The 21,024-nt window shown below is 41.5% G+C and overlaps 1 protein-coding gene across 1 annotated transcript in view; it reads right to left on the bottom strand.

The window, feature by feature from the left end:
* Positions 1 to 745: 745 nt before the first annotated feature.
* TMEFF2 (transmembrane protein with EGF like and two follistatin like domains 2) overlaps positions 746 to 21,024 on the bottom strand; it is an 826,595-nt gene continuing 806,316 nt past the window's right edge. Inside the window, exon 10 of the mRNA XM_085648776.1 lies at positions 746 to 1,150. Within this exon, the coding sequence (XP_085504902.1) occupies positions 1,054 to 1,150 (97 nt within the window). The 3' untranslated portion in view covers positions 746 to 1,053. The remainder of the gene's footprint in view (positions 1,151 to 21,024) is intronic.

Below are 21,024 nucleotides of genomic sequence, written 5' to 3'. Positions count from 1 at the left end.
TTTTTAAACTTCAGCTACAATATTCTGGTCACAATATTTTGTACCTTTGAGATTCCCATCTCGATGTTCTGGGGCACATCTGAGAATATTTTGTATAAGTAAGTGCATAAACAATTAAGCAGACTCCAAACGTGGAAAAGGATCTGATGCCCTTGGTTCAGAGGGAAGGGAATTTATAACCTGGCAGAATCTAGTGCACCAAAACAATTCCTGTTCTTTAATCTGAGCAATGATTTTATGGTTGACATTTGCACTGAAACACATTTGTTCTGAACAGTCAGAAACACGTATTTCAGAGAAGCTGCTACTTGAATCGTTTGATCAAAACTTCTGATGTTTATTTTACCTTTACATTTACAAAATGTCCATTGCTTACGGAAGCCAAGATATTTCTACCTACCCGCCTCAAAGGATGTGCACTATTGGAGCGTCTGCTTGCCCAAAATAATGAGACGGCCTTTTTTGTGAAGACTTTGTCACAAGCCACTGCACTCCAGGTGAATAGACCATGCAAGGAGCGAAACCATGGCTTCAGAACACCATGGGTACCATGCATGACAGCATCAGTGTAGATGAACCCGACCCCGAGCCGCCTAGAGGATGCATGTACCACTTCATCAATGTGCACTCTGACTCTGAAAGGGATGGCGTGGAGAAACCCCTCCTTGTGGACCTGCTAGAACAGTACACACTGGTGCAACAACATTCACTCTTTGGATGGACAGGAAAGGCGGAAACAGCAAATGTAAGAGTGACAATTTTGTTTCTCATCACTGAGTATTTATTATATATAACAAATACATGAAAAGGAAAAAACTATATTGTGAGATATAAATAGTTTATTTACATTACAGAAAAACATCAAGACAATGTATACTATTTCAAATATATCCATACATAATCAAATATAGCTGTAGTACATGTTTTCATTGGTGTAGATTACCACAAATGCAAGGCAACATGTGTCGATCTCTTGTCTCCATCTTGTCTCTAGAGTGTTCGGAGTCCAGACTCTGCCTGGTGTCAGCTCGGCCCTGGGGGAGCATGCTTCCTTCAGATCAGCCTCGTGGATGCTCTGGTTGTGTTGTCTGAACTGTAGTGCCCCGTGTTTTGCTTCTGTCTGTGGATTCGGTTGGTCCTCGGACATTTTCTGTTAAAAACAAAATATTAAGGATTTGTAAAATGTGAAGCAGTAACTGTTGTACTTGTAACAGTTTGAGTTACGTTCTAGTAGAGAAACATGGGGTTCAGTACATTAGGACTTGTTGCTAAAGCTGCGATAATGTTATCGCCGTTCCTTGATAATATGGCCCCTTCCTCACAATGACATCATTTCTCTATGAAGCCATTGTCAACATATATTCTGAACACATCCCCATCGGTCATTGTACACTGCCTTTAGCTGTTTCTTTGTTTATGATGCAATGGAACAACAGAAGAAAATGAATACAGTGCCCACTAAGGGCAATATGATTGCTTTACATGTACTTGAACAATACAGCACTTGAGGCACCGTGTCGAAAATTATTTCATACACTTTAAGTGCATCTACTGCTCCTCCTGCTCATCTCGCCTGGACCTTGATACACATCCCTTAACAAGCATTGGCAATGCAATAGATGTGGATTTAGAGGAATGTTGAATGGTAAGGTAAAGCGTTACAAGTAAATATCATAGTAATGAATATGTATTCATGTGGAGGTAAGGAACTGCAGAATACTATCTGAGTAGGTTAAAAGGTCAGGTGATAGCTGCACTGTCAAGCCAGACCTAAAAATCCATGTAGGTTAATGACTGCCCTCCTCCCATTGTGTTGCTGCCGGAGAATAGCAACATAAATTATCTTGTTATCTAAGACACTTTCATAGCATTGCAATGTCATGTGTGTGCCCCTGAAAGCTCAAGTTTAGGCAGCTGAATCAATAAATAAAAATATTACAGCTGCATGGAAAGCAAACACCTTTCCTGAAAGCACACAATTTCTGCCCAATCACAACATGTACTCCTCGCTCCCAACATGTGAGTGAAGCAAAAGTTCCTCTACTGGTGATGCCCATATAACTGTCTGGCAACAGTTGCGCTGTCAAGCCAAACCATAAAACATGCCTTACAAATGTCCGTCAGCTTTGCACAAGTGCCGCCAACACCTTCTCTAGGAAGAAATGTTGTGACCATGCAGAACCATGCAGCTAAGTAACATGTGTTATACTGAAATCTTTGTCCTCAAAGGCAAAACAATACAACAATTAAGCCACAATATCACTAATAACTAACTTTAAATATAAATCTACCAGGAATAACAGCAGCTGACCTTTTGATGCACAATATTAACAAACAAGTAACCTTTGCAGGCACTTTCTTAGCAGCAGCCTCGCTTTAATAACTGGAGAGAACATTATAAGTAAATCTTTATCAGCTGATAAGCTGCAAAACATTGTAATATATGCAGATGAGTCTGGTAGTATGTATGCAAATGAGTTGGGTAATACTTATTTCTTATTGAGAAGTTCACTTACTCATTTAATTTAGATTTTTTACTTTTGATACAACAGGTACAAAGGAATACCGTACGAACAGGCATCCTGCATTTTATTAAAGTACCTGGTGGTATACTACATATTATCTTTCCCGGTGCACCAGACTCAATATAATTAAACTAGTATGCCGTTTATCTCTGAGCACTCCATATTTTTCTCTTCTGCTGGATTTTGACACTAAAGAAATCAGTTGTCAGAATATAAATAATAAATACATGGATGAGCGCAATAGCTATATAAAAACATTTAAATGCTATTCTTATGATATGACAGAGGAGCTTTTGCATTTTGCACTTACATTAAATATACTTGGAGCTGTTGGTGCTTGTTTGTAATGTAAGACAATGCCCTCTATTATTGAGACAACATACCATATGTGTTCTCCTATTTCTAGGCAAGTGAATTTAATCTGTACCATGATCACACTCTATTCCCAAGCTTCCCCAACAAGTAGCTCATGGCTTCAGGTAGCTCTCCAAGTACCACTTCTATGTGCAGCCCAGCCTACTAAATAAGAAGTTATTGACTGGTTGAACTAATATATGTAAACCAAAATTCAAGACGAGAATGTGTGTATTTTTAGAAACTCAGCTGCTATTTGCCTAAAAATTACAGAATTTTCAAAATATATTTAAGGCTGATATTTCAGTGATAAATCATGTGGTGCTTGGGAGAATTATTCCTAATATTATTTCCTTTGTGCTGGAGACATTGCAGCTATGGCTGTTATGTATTACTCACCAAGAGGCATTACACATTAAAGAAGTCTTCCATACATTACTGCTTTCCACTATGCCCAATGAACTGAGGTGATCACTGCTACTAATCTTGCAAATGGTGGGTACTGATAATCTTGTCTGACGTTGTTACTATTACATAATTTAGAATAATAGTAGCTCAAGAAGATTTCCATTGATCGTAACTTGTTCTTATTACAGAATAGGTTGGAGGCCCGTGTCCAGGACTTGTCCTGCACATTTGAGGAGGAGGAAAATACAAAACCTCAATTAAACAGATGAAATGGTATTTCTAGATCACATCAAACTGGGCCTCCAGAGGTCACTCAAATCTCTTTATCACTACTGCGCAGATAATGCTGTCATCATTAACTTAGCTAAAATGAAAAAGATGACATATGGAAGAAAATTGATAAAAAAGCGTGCATGGTACATTGAGGGATCCCGCTTAAAAAGAGTTAAAAGCTTCAAATGCTTAGGAGTACAGCTTGATGAAAGGGGTGATAAAGGGGCACACGAACATAGGAGTACACCTTGATAAAAGTGGTGATAAAGGGGCACACAAACATATCCTAAGGGTAACTGCCCAACATCTGTTGTGCACGATGGGATACCTAAAAAATAACTTGGCTTGTTAAAACACCACAGCTGAACAGACGGTAGTCATGTGTAAATAGATGCCCACAATTTTGGATGAGGAGATCATGTTTAAAGATCATCTGTTTGATGGCTTGAGAAACAACAATGTGCATGCACAAATCAGGCTGGAATTCAACCTGACCAAACAGTATCTAGTGCTCCATGCTAAATATGTATCATATTGTGTAAAATTACATTTATTTGATACTGACACAATGACCCAACTTTTGTGAGAGAACATTCAGTAGCCAAACTCAGTGTGGGGTCACTAGTACTAAATGTTGTCGAAATCTTGCAGGTGGAGAAGACAATCAGAGGAAACCTTCCTAATCAGCTGGGGGCGAAATTGTTTATAAAAAAAGGCAAGCTTAATTTCAACGGTACAGGATTCACAGAATCTAAAGACCAAGGTGCATGCTAGTTAGGTGGTAGAGACTATTTGAGCCTACTACTTTCTAATCAGATCAAACATAATCTCATAAGACTCTGCTTCGGCCTAATACAGCTAAGATGCAACTGGTATGGTCGCAAGGAGGGAGAACCTAATAAGCAATGCAGATTATGCAGCCAACGGAAGAGTCACTGATTCATGTGACATGTATCTTTGAAAGACTAAAACCTCTGAGGCAGCTCAGGTCATGGCAGATGTCCAGAGTATTAAATATGAGATCTTGCAAGGCTGCGGTTCTTTGCTTCTAATAGAAATTGGGTTGTAGGTTGGCAGGGGTATGAGCCTTAGTCAAGGAGCAACCACAATCCTACTCAGGGTAAGAGGCAGGCAAACACTAATTTACCCTGCGCTCACGCTCTAGTAACTTTTCACAGAACAGTTAGGCTTAACTTCTAGGCAATGTTTAAAGTATGTGTGCAATACTTCAAACAGTAAAACACTGAAAACACCACAGAAAAATATTCAATGCCAAGTTAGACAAATATAACTTAATTCAATGAGTTAAACAAGACAAAAGCAGCAAAAATCAAATAAGTAGAACTTGAGATATAATTTTTTGAAGAACAAACTGTAAAATAACACTTAGAAACAATAAGCACGTACTTGGGATATCTGGTCGCACCGGACTGGGACAAAGTCTAAAGTTCAGGCCAACTGCAAATGAGCATGGGCCAGAACAGGGACCAAGTGAGGCCAGCTAAACAAAAGTACCTTGATCCTGACTGCATCGACGTTGAAGATGCGGACCACAGCTGAAACAATGCTTTAGTGTCAATCCACACAGTGATGCACCCATCCTGATCCGTGCAGCAGCGACTATGCACCAGCTCCGATGAGGGAAAAGCTGCGATGTGGAGATCTATTGTTGAGGATGCTGTTGACGGAGATGCGAGACCTTGTGTAGTGGCGGTTCCCAAGGCGATGCGTCGGGGCTAATCCATGAAGCCGAGCCCATGCACCGGTTCTGGTCACGCAACAGGAGCGCTGTGCTAGTTCCAATCCATGCAAGAGGATGTGCCAGTTCCGAACCACACAACAGGAATGATGTGAAGATTTTGATCCATGCAAGGCCACCAATGTACCGGTTCTGCTGAAGATGCGTGGGCTTTTATGAACCAAGCTCCTTGGCCTCGCTTCCAAAGGTCCAGGACTGGGGTGGAATCACTTGGCAGGGCAGACTCACAGATTACAAAGTCCAGGTACAGAGCAGGTAAGTTGGAAGTCTTTTATGTCCTCAAGACTTCAGGTCAGGAGGCCAGCTAGCTACCCCTTGGAGTCACTCTGGGTTCAAGAGATTCAGGTCCAATCCATCTTACCTAGGGAGGGAAGCAGTGGGCAGCATGTAGCCCAGCAAAGCCGAAGTCCAGCAAAAAAAAAGTCCTGCAGAGTGGCAGTCCTTCATCAGCACAACAGTCCTTCTTCCTGGCACAGTCTTCAAAGGTCCAGAAGTGTACTAAAGTGGTGGTGTCAGATGTCCAATACTTATATACAGTTACACCTTTAAATTGGGGTTGACCAGTCAATACAGGTCTTTGAAGTGCACAGAGATCCTTCCTTCCATCCCTTGCTCCAGACTTGCTACATGGGGGGTAGGCACCACTTTGTGTGGGTATAGGACACATGCTATTCATTAGTAAGTGAGGCTGGGTTCAGCTCCTTCCTCCCTCTTACCAGGATGGCCCATCAAGTCACACCTAAACTCCCTTTGTGTGTGGATGTCTGGGGGAATGCAAAAAAGCCCAGCTGTCATCCTTCTCAGACGTATATTAGAGACAGGCACCAGGCACAAAAAAGTAAGAAAATGCCAACTTTCTAAAAGTTCCATTTCAATAACTACAATATAAAATCCAAATTCACCATAAATTGTGATTTTAGAGATGCCAAACTTGAAGAATTCCTCTCTTCACAATTGGGAATTACACTTAAATCATAAAATAAGGTAATCTCATTGTTAGCCTGTGGGCGAGATGGGCCTTGCAGTAGTAAAAAATTAATTTGAGAGTTTTTCCTTATCAGGACATGTAAAAATTAAAAGTACATTCCCTGCCTTTTAAATTCATTCCACCTTGCCCTTCTGGTTGTCCAGAGCCTACTTTAGGGGTGACCTATATGTATAAACGAGGAAGGTTTGGGCCAGGCAAGAGGTTTATCTTTCAGGTTCAAATGGGAATGTAAACTGCACACAAAGGCCCTGCAATGGTAGGCCTGTGCCATGGTTAGAGGGCTACTTAAGTGGGTGGCAGTATATGTGATGCAGGCCGCTAATGGCATTTAATTTACAGGCCCTGGGCACATGTGGTGCACTTTACTAGGGATTTATAAGTAAATTAATTGTGCTAATTGGCGATGAGCCAATGTTACCATGGTTAGTGGAGAGAGCACAAGTCTTTAGCACTGGATATCAGTAGGAAAGTCTGTGGGGCACATGCATCAACATAAGGAATTGCAATTCCCTAATACAGATTATTAAGGAATCCCTATCTAGGAATCGCAATTCCTTATGCATGTAGGAATTGCTAAATAAATTGTGATTCGTACACATTCCCTATTAGCAACTTGCAAATTGTGATTCGCTAGAAGCCCATAGGAATGAATTGGAAACCATTTGCAATTTGCGATCCTCAAAAAGGTAATCGCAAATTGCGCATGCAATTTCAAGGGTTCTATGGGGCCAAAAGGCCACCCTGATGCACCCCTAAAATAGGCATTTGTGCAGATGTGGCACACACATATGCCTCAAGGGCATGTGTGTTCAATACATGGCTCTTAGAAAAATGCAATATTGTGCATTTTTTCTAAGGAATTGCAAATTACCAACAACTTGAAGTTGATGGTAATTTGCGATTCCTTAATGCAAAGTTGCATTCTGGGAATTCTGAGAATGCTTCTTTCATTACATGTAGGGAATCGCAAATTGTGATTCCCTAACTGCATTTGCAAAATAGGTAATCGCACATTTTGCGATTGCCTATTTTGTGAATGGCTTTGGGCTTGATGCATCCCAAAATGCAAATTACCAGTTACAAAGGGGCCGATTCTGTGAATCGGCCCCTTTGTGACCAGTAATTATCATGTGCATGTGCCCCCATGTGTCTTAAAGGCAGAAAAAGCAAAGTCTTAAAAGTGAAGATGGTAGGCAAAAAGTTGGGGGAGAGACCACCCTAATGCTGTCAATTCTAACAGCTGCCTTTAGGGGGAATCGTGCCAGCTGTCAGGGCAGCTCCTAGAATTTATGCAAGGGGCAGCTTTTATCAAATGAGCTGCAATCTCATTCCCTGCGGTCTCACTAAGAATGAACTGATGAGTGGAAAAGTCAAAGCTCAGTCTACAGTGCCCAGCAAGCACATTAAGATATAACCTTAAGACATAATCTGACACTAAGCACCTTGTGTCCTATTGTCTGACATAAACGAAGGGGCCGAACGAGGACTGAGCAGACCAGAAGTCTTTTGCTAAAAAAGAAACCCCAGTAGTGGGGAAGTCTTCACCATGTGCCCATACATATCTGCATAATACTAAAGGACTCCAGGTTGAAGTTGCACATTTTTAGGAATATTAAATATATTTTCTTCAAAATTTCTATTCTGTTCATGTACTAAGCACGTTGGGACCTTTGCATAGTAATAGATGAATTTATTTTATGTTTGGGGTGATTTTGTTGTGAAGGGAGCTACGGGGAAATGGGATGAGGGGTACACATGTGCCTTTTGCTTTTTGTAATGATTTAAATTAATTGAACATTAATAAACGTACATATTTAATGCTATCTCACTGACAATATTTTGCATATCCACTCCTCAATGATGTATAATTTATCTTAGCAGTCAACTAAACACATACAATTGAGATGGCTCTCAGACAGTACTGGATAGTCAACATCAACCATGTTGGGATGGTTATAATTAGAAAGGTGATCGGATCATCCTTAGCTGGTCGAGTCCTGTGGCAAAAGCAAGTTCTCAACTTTGTTATGTACATATGTAGGTTGCCCTTTAAATGAAGCTTGATGATTGTTTCGGTGATTATAAAGTAGGTAGTTATAACTAGGGCCATGATTATATAGGAAAAATGTTTAGTTTACTTGCTGATATCTTTAGTGGTTACTGAATCTTCACAATATTTTCCAAAAAACGCATGCCTGTGATTCTTGTTGCACATGGAAAGTTTCTACATGATCTGTCAGGCGGGGCCTGAGAAAGGAGGATCAAAAAAAGTGTATTTCCCATGTTAATTTCTATAGGATGCCTGCAGACCGAAGTGCTGGACAGAATTACACCAAAGTTGGCACAAAGGTAGATTTGGTTAAACAGATCACACTTTCAGTTAATTGGTATAAATTAATTCAGTAGCTGTTGAGATATTTAAGGAAATACAAATTTGTACATCTGAGATCTCGGCTAATTTGCAAATAATAACAAGCTTGTGCATGGAACTGCAGAGCTCTGATTAGCAGCAGGAAGTGTTGGCAGAATTTTTGGATTCAGCTTCTGGCAAGTACCACAAAAAACAGAAAAACAGAAAAAGGAGCAGGGCAGAAATACCTTGATGTTGATCCACAAGCCTTGACCCCCCCAGGACCCTGCCACAGCATAAAACCATTATTTTTTTAATTCATGGTGATTTTTACAAAATATTCACAAATATCACTGTGAATTGTTTTTTAAAAGTGCTGACTCCCACACTTTTTTTACTTGTAGCCCTCGGATGGCCCAGTAGTTCAATAAAAAATGGAGGAGGGTGTACGGTGCCCCCTCTAAGGGCTTACAAATTCCCCGGGGACCACCACCTCCCCTGGGGTAATTTTAATAGAAAGCAGGGGTCACACAGACATCCCCGACCTCATCTACAGAACCACTCCTACACCTACTCACAACCCCATACCACCTTTCATACACCCATTCAAATCTCACATGACCACTGACATACCCATACACGGACCCACAAAAGTACTTACATAGCCATTCGCTCCTCCATAGAGCTACTCACACACCTACTCACTCACTCATGCAACCATTCACTCACCCATACAGCCACTCATACAACAGTAACCCACCAATACAGCCTCTCAACACAGCCACTCACTCAACCATACAAGCACTCAAACACTCACTCATACACCCACACAACCACTTATATACCCATTCATAGATTTATACAGACACTCCCATATCCTCTCTCACTCACCCACACAGCCATTCACACACACCCTCATGCTCCAATATAGCCACTAACACCAACTCATTTAACCAAGCACCCATTCAAACAGCCCCTCACTTACCCACACATCTACATACACACCATGTCACTCACTCATGTAGCCATTCATGCACCGACCCACTCACCCATACAGTCACTCAACCACCTACTCACCCACTATTACAGCCACTCACTTGCCCATACAGCCACTGACACGCCCACTCACACACCCATGCAGCCGCTCAAATACCCATTCGGCCACTCACACAGCCACTTACTCACCCACACAGCTACTCACACACCCGCTTACACATGTATAAAGCCACTCACATACCCACTCACACACCCACAAAACCACTCACACACCTAGTTACACCCCCATTCAACCATTCGGACACCCAGTCACACACTCATACAACCACTCACACACCCACAGAGCTAGTCAGAAACACACTCACTCACCCCAACAAATACTCGTGCATGCACTCACACACCCATACAGCCACTCACACACCCACTCACATACTGATACACAGATTACATATGTTATAAATTATTATCACTCAGTAGTACAACTAGTATACTAATACTAGTATACTATTATTGTAGCAGGATAGTATATATGTTTAACACTCATAAACTCTTGAAAAACACTTACACTCACTTGATGATGTCGTCAGTGATGTCTTTTGATATGTCCATGTCATAAGTGATGTAATATGTGAGCTCATTAGCAGTGCATTGTAGGGCGTAAGCTATAGTTAGCTCAGGTAATGATAACTGCTGAATTTCACTGATTTTGTACAAGTGAAATGTGAGCCTAACTATAACATCCCTGAAACCTTTGTTTTTTTTTAATGAATTAATATTAACACTACGATCATCTTGTTCTAAATCACACTTTCGAAGAGAATTTATTTTTCTGATTACTTTGCGTTCCTTGGCCTACTTTTGCTTTGGAATGATGCAAAAATGACTGCTGCTTTCATTTTATTTTAAGCTTTTTGTAAACTCATGGAAGCATCTTTTCAGACTATAATAAGGTCACAGAAAATGGCACAAAACCCACACATGAATATTACCTGTGCTTTACTTTGCCCAGTAACAAAAGATTCACATATCCACAGCTCCTATTCTATAGGTGTTTTTTGGCCTTTGCTTCAGATGTCACTTGTTCCCTTTCAGTGAGATGCCACGCTGGGACACAAAAAGATTGGACTACTTCACGTTATAATGACGGCTAACATTTACTTAATAAGTCTCTAGTAGTCTCTGAACTGAACAACTTATTTCATTTGTGTCAAATTTATTTGCCCTACATTTTTATCAAATGTTGAGCCATTTTTACTTTAATTTCACTATTCATTTTATTGCAGAGGCCTAGGCATGCCAAACAAACAGACCTTTATTACAATCTGTCTGACATTTGACCCTGCGAGGTCTTTTCTTGAGAGACTGGGCAATCAGTAGTTACATGTCAGTAATCTGTGTAGGTTTGTTGTTCACCCGTGGTGTCCTGGGCCACCAATAGGTACTTCATCAGGATAACCAAGATGCTTCTTACAGACATGAGACTCTCACAGGTAAGTGAGGAGGGGCTGTCAACGCTTGTACCAGAAAATGGGGTTTGACAGAAATGCCGGTCTAGTTTGACACAGTAAGTACATTTCTTTCCTTTATAAAAGTAAATTACTTTACTTATCAGGAAGTGCAGTGTCCCAATATTTTCATTACTGCATGGATGCTGTAGTTAACTATTAAATACAATAATAAATAAAAAGAGAAAACTAGAGGATGCAGGCAACTTAAAGGGCCAAACAACAACTGCAAATGTACTTATGATGCCTCAGTGCTAAGCATTAGATTGCTGATTAAATTGCCCCTCTGGCCAATGTTAAAAAAATGGGGCTTTATTTTGGTTATCTCAGGAATCCTTGGAAGCACTGGGTGCACTGATTTTTAGCAGTAAATAGTGTCTTGCAAAACAGTCTGCAAAGTGGAAATGGGAAATCGAGGCAGGGAGTCTGTATCCAACTTTGTCCTGGACCAATTGGGGGTACCTCACTGGTACCTAAACTGAATAAAATTGTGTCTCACATAAAAATGACAGGGCCATATGAAAAAGGGTTAATCCTAAAAAATTATCGTAATTCAGAAACTCACTGCACTAGCAAGTAGAGCCACACAGAGCAAAATACCAGTAGCAGGTCACTGGTGCCTGGTTATGGACACCTTTACAAAGTAAAAGTTGATGGCGCCAAACCAACAGTTCAGAACCCATCCAATCATCCTAGTTTCTTTTAGGGTTAAGAGACAGGGCTCACTATGATGGTCTTAGGGTTCATTTCCTTTTAGGATTGTGCCTTAGATAATATCAGTTGTGGTCATGTTTTTTCACTGTACAGGGACAGCCACTGGACTTGATGCCCCAACAGGAGTACTTAGTGCCATCAGCCACATGTCATTTGTATTTATATTCACTGAAGGTTACAGGGATGTTATAGTTAGGAAATAGAAATTCAGCATTTATAGTTACCTGAGCGAATTATAACTTATGCCACACAATGCACTGCTTATGACCTCACATATTACACTACTTTTGACGTGGTCGCCAGTAGGTATTTATAGTTAGGACCTAGTTTGTTTGCCTTTATCCTTGGCGCTGTCTGGCGAATCTTCACAAAATGTTCCCAAATTGTGTCCTCCTGATTCTTGTTGGGCATGGAATGTTTTGGGGTGTCAAAAAATGTGTGTTTCTCATGTTAATTCCCATAGGACCTTTAGACATGGCTACAGCCCGAACTGCTGAACAGAATTACACTAAATTTGACAGAAAGGTATGGTAAAGGGAAGTGCCTTTTTGTGATTTAGTGTAAATCCATTCAGTAGATTTTTTAATATTAAGGAAAATCCAAATGTGTATATATAGGATTGTGGAGGATCCATGACCCCTCATGATCTCGAGCTAAGATCTGATTGGCTGCCAACACTTCAAACCAGGAAGTGTTGGCAGCCAGCTTGTGACTCGACTTGAAACGAGTCAAAGAAAAAATCATTAAAAAAGAGATGGGGGCAGGATAGGAATACCCTGATATCCTAGGACTCTGGGGGGGGATCCCATGGGGACCTGCAGGACCAAATAAGCATTTTAGTTTTTTTAATTTTTGGCTGGATATGTTTAGCAGCTCTCAGTGTGGCAAAGCAATGCTGGCTCACCTTAGGAGGGGGGAAGCTAGCAGAGACCGTGGGGGCCTTCAGGTTCCCCCTTTGGTCACCATCAGTAGTGAGTGGGTGCCCTGGGTGGGACCAGGGCACCCACAATATTGGCTGGATGCAGGGTGATGCGGCCCTCCTCAACTTATTTAAAAAAAGAAAGAAAATCCCGGCCCTGGGGGATGGGGTCCCCGGGCCCTAACTTGGCCCGAGAAGAGGGGCTGTGCAGCCCCATTTCCGCATTCTGAAAAGGCCTAGCCCTGGGGGATGGGGTCCCTGGGACCCTAATTGGCCCAGGGAATGGGTGCCATGCAGCCCTCTCTACTAATAAATAAATAATTGTTTAAAAAGTGGACTGGAAGGTCCCCAGAGGCCCCAACCCCTTTCTCCACCATACTGCAAAGGCACCTCATGGCTCACTTTTGCCTGGGGGATGAAGCCCCTTGGCTGCTGAGGTGCCAGTAACCCCTCCTGTTACCTTCAGTAAGTCCCACACAGTGGGACTACTGAGAGATTATCAGAGGCCATGTCCCCTTTCTCCACCACTCTGCAAATACACCTCATGGTGCACTACTATTTCGGGGGTGAAGTCCCCTTGGTTCTTGAGAGTCTTTTGGGGCAAAATACCCATCCTGTGGGATTGCTGAGAGGTTGTTGGAGGCCACAGCCCCTTTCTCCACTGCTCGGAAAATGCGCTTCCTGGTGCACAGCTGGGTGGGGGATAAAGTCCCTTTGACTGCTGAGGGTCCTTGGAGGCCAAATACCTCTCCTATTACAGCCAGTAAGACCCAGACAGCGGGATTGCTGAGAGGTCTACTGAAGCCACCCCCCTTTACCCACCACTCTGCAAATTCCCCGCCTGATGCGCTACTGGTTGGGGGATTAAGTCCTCTTGGATGCTGAGGGACCTTGGGGGCCATGAAGCTCTACTGTTACCTATTGTATCTCCAATACAGTGGGATTCCTGAGAGCTAGTCCGAGGCCCTGTCCCCTTTCTCCACCACTCTGCAAATGCAACTTCTAGTTAAATAAACATAGACATTCACTTAAAAAACAAATGCTATAGGGTTATTGTAGTTATTAAACAGCATTTGCAAATTATCAGAAATTCACATATAAATACAAAGGTTACAGAGACGTTATAGTTAGGAAAAATAATTTAAAGAAACCTAGGACATTATAGTGAGGCTCAGATTTCACAGTTTTGGTAGCCTGAGCCAACTATAACCTATGTCCCCCAATACACTGCTTATTACCTCACATATTACATCACTCATGACTGAATAGACCTATTAAGCTCACTCTTACTGCTGACCATATTGACACTTCTAGTGGGCAATGTGAGAAATTAGCAGAATACTTTACTGGCAAAATAGAAGGCATCTTGCAGTTTTGTCCTTTATATTTTCCTAAGGCGATCCCAGGCACTGCCAGCTGTAGGTTCAATTTATTTCCTCCACTGTGTCTGCCCTAGCTGTTTACCATTTATAGGAAAAATTTGGCTCACCTGCAGATCCGCTTAATCTACATTTGCTTCTCAAATTTTATGATTCTCACCTGCAACTCTGCCTAGAAGTGATTAATCCTTCCCTGTCTTCAGCTCACTTGTATGGTCCATGGAAGCACGTCAAGGTCTCGCTCCTGAAGACACCCTTCTTGGACGCCTCCAAACCTGAAAATGTCCGTCACATCTCCCTTTTCTTGTGAAAGTAGCAGAGAGACATTGGAATTTTGACCAAATTCCTGGAGGGCAATGACATCTTGTATCCTTCCCAAAATGGTTTCTGGACTGGACATAGTATGGAATCTGTATTTCTCAAGTCATTGAGAACTCCATACTGCCCTGGATGAAGGCACTCTTCAGACCCGATGCTATTGGATCGGAACTCTGCATTTGATACGGTGTCTCATAAAATCTTACTGCTACATCTACAAAGGCATTGGGATAGGTGGGGTGGCACTGTCATGGTTTGCGTCTTTTCTGTCTGAATGCTCCATCCAGGTCATCTCTCCTACCCACAGCTCTCCCCTCCATTCTCTACCCCATGGCATCCCCCAGGGCTCCGCTTTGAGTCCCACCCTGTTCAATGTTTACATCCAACCTCTGGCACACGTTATCAAATCCACAGGGATTGTTATCATATCCAATGCCAATGGCACTCAGTTGATGTTATCTTACATAACACTGGACAGGTCAAATTTCCAAAGAGGACTGCTAAGCGTTGCAGAAGGGATGAATGGCAACTGCCTCCGCCTCAGTCCCAATAAAACTGAAGTCCTGCTAGTAGGAAAAGACACCTTTTCTTGGGGCAGCCATTGGTGACCTTCTTCCAAAGGGTCTCCCCCATACTAAAGTCCTCTATTAAAATCCTAGTATTCATCATGAACAGTACACTGCCCTTTAAAGCCCAAGCTAAATCAGTTAGCACCCGTTTCAGGCTTTTGAGAAGGCTTAAACCCATTCTTGGCCTTTTTGATGCTAGCAGCCGTCAAACCATCACTTGAGCAGTAATTTTGTCCCAACTTGACTACTGTAACATCTTGTATCTTGGCACCAACACGTCAGTCGACAGAAGACTCCAGCTTTCCCAAAATGTGGCAGCCATCCTGTTTTTTGCCCTTAAAAAGTTTTGCTCTGGTCTCTGACCTTTTCCACAAAGTGCATTGGCTTCCAGTGGAGAAGTGCATCCACTTTAAGAATTTCTGTATGGCCCACTCCGATAATCCCCTGTCTTGCTCCACATCTGCCAGGCCCCTACATCATTGGTGGTTAGAGTAATGCCCTGGGAGATGGGTCAGGGCTTGAAAGCAGATGCTGCTACTATATATCACGCACAAACACCTTCACTCAGCTCATGGGGAAGGAACGTGCCACTCCGACCAAATTGAGGTCTTGAGCACATGACCTCAGGTCCAACTCAGTGCTATTTATCCATGTCACTAGAGAAGGGAAATCAATAAACATAATCAAATAACTCTTCATTGGGAAACACATATTGAAGGCAAATTAGACATATTCAAATTGCATCGTTCGGCTACCATATTTCAGAACATTTAACCATTTATTGTTTACACAATATGAATTTGACATTATAATTGATACTGTATGAGAAATACTTTGCAGAGTTAATCTCTGTGGCTCTACTTAGCCTGTTATTTAAAGTTCAAAGTTTATAGAGTCAAGGCGATATCTGACAATGCCTATAATTGTTAAAATTCCTCATCATTACCCCCAGTTGATCATTTATAAGGGTAAAAAGTAGCCTGTTTGGCAGGCATGTGGCTAACCAATACTAGTCTGACAGTTTTTGCCACAGCTGTATCTGATACTGTTACTGTATTTAATACTGAACTCTGTAAATAACTCCTAATAAAAAAAGAAGTATTTTAAAGGTACATGTACAATGTCCACCTAGATTCCACTCAACATGGCTTCTATCCATGCCACTCCACAGAGTGGCCACTGAAGAAATTCTGATTTTGAAAGTTTGATACTGTGAATCACACGGTACTCATGCAACGGCCGGAGGCAATAGGAATTAAAAGGCCACTCTAACTCTTCTCACCTCATTCCTGACTGCAAGAGAACAGAGCATGTGCTGGGAAAATTTTATATCTGAGAGTTTCTCTCTCCGCTGTGGAGTCCCCCAAGGCTCAGCTCTGTCGCCAACACTATTTAACAACTATTTTATGCCTTTGGCCAAACTGATAAGGGCCCATGATTTTTCGTTGGTGTCATACACCATCAATACTCAGACTGTTATCTCCATTTTCTCAAGCATAGACACATTGGTGGGGAGATTTCACAGGTGTATTGAGCACATTATGGAATGGATGCATAACAACTTCCTCAAATTGAACACAGAAAAAATTGAGGTCATGGAATTTGGAAATGGACCTCCAATCTGGAGTCAATCTTGGTGGCCAGACCCAAAGTTGGAGTGGTGCACTACTCAGAAGCAATAGTTGTATATTAATAAGTCATTTAGTCTTGTTGTATTGTATCAGTAAATCCTTTATTTTCATAAACATCCAACAGTAAGAGATACCAGCCAACGCATTTCGTTCATATGAAATGAACTTCTTCAGGGCATTGAGTGATGGTCCTTGGTTCCCCAGATGTTCTCATATGTAAAGCGCGAACTAGGTCCAGTATGTTCAATGCGTCGCAAAGAAGAATATGCAGCAGTGAAGAATATGAAGTGCACAAATTAATGTGACTGTGTGGGCCTCCTTGATAAAGGCCAGAACTCAGTGAGTCTGAAGAACTGGATGCTGCAGTCGGATCCTTCGAAATCGTGGTGGCTGGCAGTGGCAGGGGTCTGTCCGGTGACAAAATTGAGGAACTTGAGGATTCTCTGTGATGTCCAGTTAAATTTCTCAGGACAGTTCAATTTTCTGACCTCATCTTGCTTCTTTTTACTAAAAATATTGTGTAGCATCCTGCCTTTCATTCCATCAGACCTTAGAAAAATGGTAGTATGCATCCTAATCCTTTCTCGAATTGACTATTGTAATGCTCTCTATTTAGGCTTTGACAAGCGTGAACTGTTAAAACTACAATCACCGCAAAATGCTGCAGCAATAATTCTGCTTAATGTTCCTAGGTACCAGCATATCTCTGGCAGCATCAGGAAGCTCCACTGGCTCCCAGTTAGGCAGCGCATCCAGTTTAAGGTGCTCTGCCTGGTACATAAAGCACTCTACGGTGGAGGGCCATTGAATCAACAGAAACTTTTTTAGTGGTAGACCCCTCGTCGGCATCTTAGATAGGCCAGTAAATGCTGGGCCCGGGTTTCTAAAATCAACAAAGCAAGATTGGGAGGTAGATGCTTCGCTTATTCTGCTCAAAAGCTCTGGAATAAGCTACCGACCCACATTAGGCTTCAACCTACTAGACATTTGTTCAGGAAAATTGTCAAAACCTGGTTATTTCCTACTTAGGAAGGTTCCAGTACTTCCTTTGCGTTGTTCACATTTCTAAGCAAACTTTAGCACCAAGACACCTCGGCATTTGTGAGCTCTATAAATCCTTCACTTACTCTTACTTACATGGATAATAAGTCCCTTCTGCAATGGAATGGATAAAAAGCACTGATTTTGACCTGAGGTCATCTGATCAAGACCTCAATTTGGTCAAAACATGTTGTGTTTGCTGTTGTATAAAAAACCTTTGAACAAGTTGATCCAGAGTGGCTCGTTTCTTCACAGTGAGCTGAGTGAAGGTTTTTGTGTGCAAAAAAAAAATACATGTATATATATGTAACCTCTAAAACCACTGAGTCCCTGTGCTTATCATTTGGGCGGAGATCATTTATTCCAATTATCCTGGAAACTTGAAGTACTATGCACTTTATGTATTATACAAGTCAGTATCAGCAACAGCATATCTCTCTATTTTTTTACTACAATCGCAATGTTTAAAATTGGGTTTTATCAGATGTTTTCAGCATGTCTTTAATGTTTAGGAACCATGAGATACCTATAAATGAAAGTTGAGCTCTCGGGGTGCGTATATGATCAAGGCCAGGATTGGCCGAATCACGTCATGCTGACTAAACTGCCATAAACAACATCAATATACATTCTTGTCTGTGCCCGTCTCTTGTTGGAGGAGATTATGGGTGTTTTGGATATATTCAGTGAAATAACATAGGCTAAAGTTAGGCTATGCAATAATACAGGAATACAAAAACGAATACAGGACACAGAAATTCAAAACTTATTATTTACTGAGCAAACTAGAATTTCCCCCCCCCTCCCACTATGCACTACTTATGGCCTCACATATTACATCAGTCTCGGCATCTCAAATAGCATCCTTAATGGCATACATCACTAATGACATCATTCAAGATACTGCTACTCAAATAAGTCTTAAGCTGCTTGATCATGTTAAAAGAAATTGATAAGTAAGAAACCCCCCAAACATGTATGTAACATTTATATAGTATGCAGGTTAACCCCTATCACAAGTTTAAGTGCAAACAGTATATCCTTTAAACAAGGTAGAGCAACTATCGTAAGTGCCAGGCATGTGTTTCAAAGACGATGTGGAATAATTCAAAGGCCAGGTGCCTAAATATAAGCGAAAAACTAAAGCTTCAACTTAAAATACATTAGTCACCTGTAGGTTTTTGAGCACAAACTAACGTTAAAGAGTTCTCATATAGTACTATGAACAAGGACTTTGACCATGCGCAGTATGAGTTACCTGTAGGGCCAAATGCCTGTATGTCGCCAGCCAACTACAACCCACCACAGACACACATGCATTTCCTTTTTCAATGGATGCAAATAAATAAATCGTACTTGTAAAGCGCGAACCTGTCGCCACTTAAGGTTTCAAGGTGCAGGGTGCCATTGGGGATATTAAATCAGCTATTATCCACAGTCACATGACACTGAACTGAGCTGTTTCTGGCGACAGAACCGTGACCCCCCCATGCTCTGGAGTCAGCAGCTCTGGCCGCTGCGCCACACTTCACCCACTGATCTATGCAGGACTGGGAGTCAGAACTGGCCCTTTTGCTCACATAGGAGTCACAGATATGTGTTGGGCTGGCTCCCGTAGAAGTCCTGGAGGATCACTGCAACTCCCCCTAACTGTTTTTTTATTTTTTGGGGTCATTGTACTACTACCATGCCCCCTTCTATCTTATTTGTTAGCATGCAGGACACAGGGACTGAGACCTTGTATTATGTAATGACAGCCGCAACATTTCTCTCAATGTTACAGCCAGCCAATCAGAGCATGAGCACCTGCAGGAGCCATTGGATACTCTCACTCCTGTGGGATTGAGGCAGACGATGGGGAAAAAATCATGTCACTCTATTATTTGAAGTTGCATGCCCACAGGAGTCTTGCATACCCAACTGTATATATACATTTTGAACCTTCATTCCTCAAAAACAAATGAACAGATTTACACCAAATCACACAAAAAACACTTTCTTGGTGCCAAAAAGGAAGAGAGAGGGAGAAAAAGAAGAAATCCCCATATGGCAAGGAAGGCCTGAAGTCTACCTTGAAAGTATACACCAAACTATCAAAACATAGCTTGATTGAAATGCTACTCAGTGGGACAAAACAAGGGAAGAGAGCCTTCGAATAAGGGGCAAAAGTGAGATAGGCAACAAAGTCAAACAATCATTTAGTTGACCGAAAGCCCACTCTAGGTATATGTGATGTATTTGAACTAACAGATGCAGTCAGACAGCTAAAGCTCTCGATTTTCAAGCCCTAAAATGCCTTTCATGGTAAACAACAAAGAAGCAGCTCACATTTCAAAACGAAACACAAAGTAAAACAATGTCCTACTTTCATCACAGACTAATATCCACCCATGAACTGAGTCATAACTAGGTTTAAAAATATACAACATGCATTACCACATGGGAAGGTAAAGCGATGCATGGCTTGATTCACCTTGATTAGCAGAGCAATTTGTTAGACAATTTTCCAAGCGGGTAATCAAATGTAGTTCAAAATCGAAAGCTCCATCTACCTTGATTAAAGCAGCAATCTGCTGCACATTCTTTCAAAAGACAGTAATCAGATTTACTTCACACATGTATATCAAGTGCTACAGGACAGGAATAGCAATCAAGACAGACAATCCCAAAACCCCATTAAATGAACTGTCACGAATTTGTGAACATTTACTCCGTACAGTGGGCTCTAAAAATGCGTTCCTTAATTTCATTCACCTCGTGCAACTTCTAGCTCCTGTTAAACAGCACAAGGACTCGCTGATTTCAAAAGGTTTGCTGTATGGTGGCTCGATGTTACATCTTGTGCCATATGTTCTCTAATTTTGTGTCTATTTAATTATGCTAATGAATGTAAGAAACAATGTAGTGCATGTTTAAACCAATGTCAACACAAAGCACTACACAGACATTTGAAAAGAGTGACAAGGGCACATTTCTAATCTTTATTTCTGAAAGATTATCATACGTCAGACTCATTAGCTTGTGCGCATAACTTGTAAATAGATAAAATAAATTGTAGGTGTAAATTGTTTAGGATCCTGCAGCCATGGCTGCTGAATGACTGGGTTGCCAAAGGCCAACGATACCTACTGATGATTCAGACTCATGGTTCTTTCCCCCGGCCTATTTTCTCCCTGTGTCACATTTTTTCCTCTATCCTCCTTACATTCAACCTTTACCTGCCATTTTTCCTCCTGCTTCAGTCAAAGTCTGAGATGGGAAATGAGTCCCAGTTACCAAAAATGAGAGCCAGTGC

The sequence above is a fragment of the Triturus cristatus genome, chromosome 3_2 (genome assembly GCF_964204655.1).
Source record: "Triturus cristatus chromosome 3_2, aTriCri1.1, whole genome shotgun sequence".
Taxonomy (NCBI): Eukaryota; Metazoa; Chordata; class Amphibia; order Caudata; family Salamandridae; genus Triturus; species Triturus cristatus.
The sequence above is the reverse complement of the archived record's forward strand: the minus strand, read 5'-3'. Positions and strand labels throughout refer to the sequence as shown.